The sequence below is a fragment of the Nanorana parkeri genome, unplaced genomic scaffold (assembly GCF_000935625.1).
Source record: "Nanorana parkeri isolate BGI_ZX_2015 unplaced genomic scaffold, ASM93562v1 scaffold99, whole genome shotgun sequence".
NCBI lineage: Eukaryota > Metazoa > Chordata > Amphibia > Anura > Dicroglossidae > Nanorana > Nanorana parkeri.
In genome coordinates this window covers 1,565,299-1,571,198 of record NW_017306367.1, presented here as the reverse complement: position 1 = coordinate 1,571,198, position 5,900 = coordinate 1,565,299, and the positions used below count along the sequence as shown (strand labels likewise).

The window sequence follows — 5,900 nt, the reverse complement described above, 5'->3', positions numbered from 1 at the left end:
CCCCGAGGCAGCTTTCTGTCTGTAGTATTTACAAGTGAGAGCCAGAAGAATCACTTGCACATTTTACCTCCTTCTTGTTATTAACAACAGGGACGAATGGCCCTGTCGCATGGAGTTTTTAAAATCACTGAATACAATACTATGAAATCCATGCACCTATCTTGTCTTGGGTTATTGCTTTAGCCTGGCAGTTAAGCTCTGTTGGTAATATTCTCATAGTCCATTTTAGGGCATTTAGTACTAGTTGAGCAATTTCATGTGTACCTATTGAATATAAATCAAAGTTTCACTTGAAAGGATCAGCCCACCCCAAAATGCTTCAGTTCTTGGGTCTGTTCACTTGGAGTGACCAATATGAGGGGGTCCTACTCTTAGTGTTGGGTTTGGGTTTTAGTTGGCAAGGTTTGTAAATCTCAGCACTGAATGGACAGAAATGCAAATCATTTTACAGATAAAACAGCCCTTATGTATATGAAGTTCAATGGTGTATTAAGTTTAGCTTAAACATGCAACTGCTGACTTATCTTGCTAAAGATCAGGACTAAATATCTAAGAAAAGAGTATTTAAATGTGCTTGGTTCAGAAAGCGTTCATGGACTCTTGTTGACAATGGATGGGTCATGCATTAAATAATAATATTTTATATCTTACTATTAACGTATCCTACAATCAAGACCACGTGATCAACATAATCTGTATCGCAGTTCTGGCGGACATTATGTACAATTCCTTTTCTGTAATGCTGCAAATAGAAATAAGAGATCATGAGAAGAAGTTAACTTTACTGCACTGTCTCAATGATTACCGAATAATTAACCACTTACCTGCAGCAAGATGCTGTTGATAATTACTGTCAGAGTTCCATTGTTACCAACATAAGAGGTCATTGCTGAAAAAGAGAAGTACAGCACTTGTTTTTTAAGTAACAAAAGATGGTGTAGAGGTAGAAGCCATATATCCTACACTTGGGGTAAGTGTTTTTTCTATTTTTATTTTAGACTAGCGAATGTATGCGCATTTATGAAGGTGTTCATTTAGCTTGGATGTTTTACTGGGATGGGATACTGGTCAATCAGGCAACATTTCATCTGAATATGTGCAACCACCAAAAAAGTATTCTAGTACTGTCACTATGTCACCCTAGTGAAACTACAAAACAGCAAAGCATGTATAACAGAAATGTTATAGCCCATTCATCTTTCTGTAAAAGAAATGCAGAAAGTGTTTGAAAATCCACTGTTGAATGGATTGAAATTAGGGATGTCCCGAAACCGAAGCTAGCATCGGTATCGGGAGCGATACAGGGCATTTTGACAAGGCCAGCTGAGAAAAGGTGCTGTGCTAGAACTCCTGTCTTAGAGGTGACAGGTTCAATAAAGAGAACCTGTCACCTCCAAATGCTATAAAACAGGGGCTTGTTAGCTCCTGTGTGATAGCGATAAAGTTAAGTGAAATAACATTGATAAAAAAATAATTAAATAAATAAAAAATAAGTAAAAAATAATAAGAAAAAAATGATTAAATTAAAAAAATAAAAAGGTGATTAAAAAGTAAAAAATGTCATGGTCCACTTGCCATGATAACCAGTTTATTGGCAGGCTCCTTCCCTACAGGGACCTGTGCTCCCCTGAACAGAAGGAGGACAGGAGCCTGCCAATCAGCTTGTTACTATTCCCTGGGTGATATTTGGGGGGACACAGGGACAATGAGGGCATGCTGGAACTTGTAGTTCCCTGGTTAATATTTTGGGGGGTGTAGAGGCACAATGAGGGTGTGCTAGGACTTGTAGTTCAATTACAATATGTCCCAGCATGCTCTCATTTTACCTGTACACCCCCACATATCACCGGGGGGGGGGTCGCAAAATTTTGTTCTGCCCCGGACGCCCGTTACTCTGGTTACGCCACTGCGTTAGGGTGACATATTGATTGTATTATAGTGTTTTATTTTTGGGTTTTGCACATATTATTTATAATTTGTAAGGTGGCGTCTAATTTATAATTTGCTATATACATGGACTGGTACTATGGGCTCACATACACCACATCCCCAAAATAAATACCAAGCAAAAAATAATGTAGTGGAGCAGAGATGTGCGGTCAGGGGAGGCAGGTGAGGCTCTGCCTCACCTAGTATTATGGAGGAAAAAGCTGTCAGCTTCAAGTCTGAAGCTGACAGCTTTTTCTCCATTCAAATCGGCTTGTAACAGGCAGCGATGCATCCGGATTTTAACATGTAGTTAGGTTGCACAGCTGCAGGCTTCCTCACTGCTTGTGTAACCTAACTAGTAAAGCAAGAGCTGTCACAGCCTCTACAGCGTTAGAGGCGTGAGCTCTGTGGATGGTTTGGACCAATGGCAAAGCGCCATTGGTCCAAGCTGTCCAATCAAAAAAAGAACCACTAAGGCCATCGATCTCGATGCCTCAGCAGTAACGAGTAAGTGAGGGACAGGGAGGCTCCTCCCTGTCTCCTCCCTTCCTCCTTTACACTAGCTTGGGGACTGGGTTGGGGGTGTGGCTAGGGGCGGGGTTATGTCGTTATATGGGTGGGACTTCGGTGGGCTGGAGGCAGGACTGGTGCATGCTGGGGGCAAGGCTGGGGAATGCCTCACCTGGAACCAAAGGTACAGCACGTCACTGTAGTGGGGGCAGATTGGTGGGCCATTATACCTTAAATAAGATAAAGCCAATAAATGCGATGGGTCAGAGATAAAAAATTTGTGCTATGATCTGTTTAAGGTATGCTGATCAAATGAACTGTATTGTTGTTATAATATATTATTGTTAACCACTTAAGACCAGGTGTTTAGACCCCCTTCCTGGCCAGGCCATTTTTCAGTGTTCAGTGCTGCGGTACTTTGACTGACATTTATTCCGTCATGCAACACTGTACGGAAATGAATTTTATACCATTTTTTGGGGACAGATAGAGCTTTCTTTTGGTGGTATTTAAACACCACTGGGGTTTTTATTTTTTACTATAATTAGGAAAAATTAAAGAAAATTTTGAAAAAAATAAGTTTTTTTTAACATTATGTTAGGAAACATTTATTATTACCCACTTTTTTGGTAAAATATAAAAGTCGGGGTCACGTCGCATAAATAGACACCAAACATGTCAACCTTTAAAATTGCGCGCACCCGCGAAATCGCAGAAAACTACCATACCCAAAATTGGCCATAGGCGACACTTTAAAAGCTTTTACCGCTCATCAGTTTAGCGTTATCAGTGATTGATGGCCCTAGACTTATTGCTCTCACTCCGACGTTCGCGGCGATTTGTAACGTGCGGCGTAATGGGCGCAATCGTCTTTTTTGCACGTATGCGCACCCGACGGATGTTTGCATGCGTGTATGTATGGGTGGGGACTTAACATTTATTTTTTTTATTCTTTTTTATTTATGTGATAGCAAAATATGTGACAGGTCCTCTTTATGGAGACATCAGTGGTCTCCAAGACCCCTAATGTCACCTAGGACCCCCAAAAGAAGCTGATGAAGCACAGATCTGCTCCATCAGCTTCTTTGCAGCTTCTGAAGCTGGAGAGTGACACAAGAATGCATTATACACAAGTGATGTATTATACAACACTTCCGCATTCTTGCAGAGGAGAGGGGACCGGAGGGAGCTCGTGTACCGAGCTCCCTCTGATCCCGTGACACAGGCGACCTGCTGATCCCGGGCGCGCACTGGGCACAGCAGAGCCCGGGATCAGCGCAACGATGGCGGGGGGGTGGCCGCGGAGGGGGACCGATCGGCACCCCATACACGCAATCCGCCGGCTCTACAGCCGACGGATCGCTTGTATGGTAACAGGCACCGCTGCCTGTTTTTACATTTCGGCCGTTTCCCGCTCGCGCGCGCCCAGTAGCGCGCGATCTAGAGAGCTCCGGGCCGGCCGTTTTTTTACTACAGCCGGCCCGGAAGTGGTTAACAGGCTATATTGTAATATATAAATTACCTATTCATATACACTCACTGGCCACTTTACTAGGTAAACCTGTTCAACTGCTTGTTAATACAAATATTTATTCAGCCAATCGCTTGGCAGCACCTCAATGCATTTAGGTATGTAGACATGTGGATTATCTCCTGAAGTTCAAACCGAGCATCAGAATGGGAAAGAATAGTGATTTAAGTGACTTTCAACGTGGCATGGTTGTTGGGTCCCGACGGGCTGGTCTGAGTATTTTAGAAACTGCTGATCTACTGGGATTTCCATGCACAACCATCTTTAGGGTTTACAATAAATGGCATGAAAAAGAGAAAATACCTTGTTGATGCCAGGGGTCAGAGGAGAATGGTCAGACTGGTTCAAGCGGATAGAAAGGCAACAGTAACTCGAATAACCAATGGAGGCCACACCAAGTGCCAATCCTGTCAGCTAAGAACACGGAACTGAGGCTACAGTTCGGAAAGGCTCACCAAAATTGGACAATAGAAGATTGAAAAAACTTTGCCTGAACCGATGAGTCTTGATTTCTGCTGTGACATTGGGATGGTTGAGTCAGAATTTGGCATAAACAACAAGTAAGCATTGATCCATCCTGCCTTGTATCAATGATTCAGGCTGGTGGTGGTGTAATGGTGTGGGGGACATTTTCTCGGCACACTTTGGGCCCCTTAGTACCAAATGAGCATCTCTTAAATGCCACAGCCTACCTAAGTGTTGTTGCTGACCATGTCCATCCCTTTATGACCATAGTTTACCCATCTTCTGATGGCTGCTTCAAGGGGGATAACTCACCATGTCACAAAGCTAAAATATAAAGTTTATATCATGGGATCCACATCTTCTATATAACCATCAAATGTAGTACTGCTCAGAATTGCCCATATATATGGGCCCCGAGAACTATAAAATAAAATTGGCATACCCCACATTAATCTCGTCTTGTAATATGGCCACAGGGATCTAAGCTCCCCTATATACCCTGTTTCCCCGAAAATAAGACCTACCCCGAAAGTAAGACCTAGCACTATTTTTCAAGATTCCTGTAATATAAGACCTACCCCGAAAATAAGAACTAGTTTGGTGGTAGCATGTGAGGGGGAACTTGCAGGGAGATGGCATCAGTCTGCAGGGACATACTGTATTAAGGGGATGACAGGGGACTCCCTCCAGCCAGCACAGTGTCAGGGCGCACTCCAGTACCATACTTCATCAACTGCTGTCCCCCTGAAGGCACTGCTTAATGTAATTGTACTGTACTGTAATGTGTACCGGTAAAAGGTACCGTACTTTACCACGCTGTCCACTGTCTGATGTCCCCACCGCTGCACCGCTGGTACCACTGTCCCTGGTGGCAAAGGAAGCTGGCGCTCTAAAAAACAAGGCTGCGGCGGTGGAGGGAGCAGAGCCGCATTAGCCGATATTCCTCTACAGCGCCAGTTACTGTGACAGGGGGAGTGATACCAGATAACTTTGGATTGTTGTACATGAATAACTTTAGATTGTTGTACATTTTGTTGCACATTAAAAAAAAATAAGACATCCCCTGAAAATAAGACCCAGACCTAGAACTTCTATTTCATTGTCACATTTGCTTATTAACCTAGCAAAATGCTATTCATATAGGCACTATACAGATATTGGTATCCTTATTGTAAATATGATTTCAGTTATGTCCTTTCCTATTTAAGAGATGCAGGATATGGTTTCCAATGCTGGCTGATGACACCAGTATGGAATGATATAACTGGGCAGACCAGAGAACAAGATCTGTCACAGAGTAATGCTTCAGTCTCCTAAAGTCAAGATTCCACTGCCAATGCTTGACAAGGCAAAAACTGTTATACTCTCCATCCAGTGGCGGAACTACCGCCAGTGCAACCGGTGCGGGGGCCCGGGGCCTGAGGCTGTGGGGGGGCCCAGTGGGGTCCTGTCCTGGGCTCCCCCA

General features: G+C 43.5%; 1 protein-coding gene across 1 annotated transcript in view; it reads right to left on the bottom strand.

The window, feature by feature from the left end:
• CTSW (cathepsin W) overlaps window positions 1-5,900 on the bottom strand; it is a 14,821-nt gene that overhangs the window by 3,376 nt on the left and 5,545 nt on the right. Inside the window, exons 3-4 of the mRNA XM_018552857.1 lie at window positions 825-889; window positions 652-742 (exon numbers count right to left, since the gene is read on the bottom strand). Coding sequence (XP_018408359.1) covers window positions 652-742; window positions 825-889 — 156 coding nt within the window. The remainder of the gene's footprint in view (window positions 1-651; window positions 743-824; window positions 890-5,900) is intronic.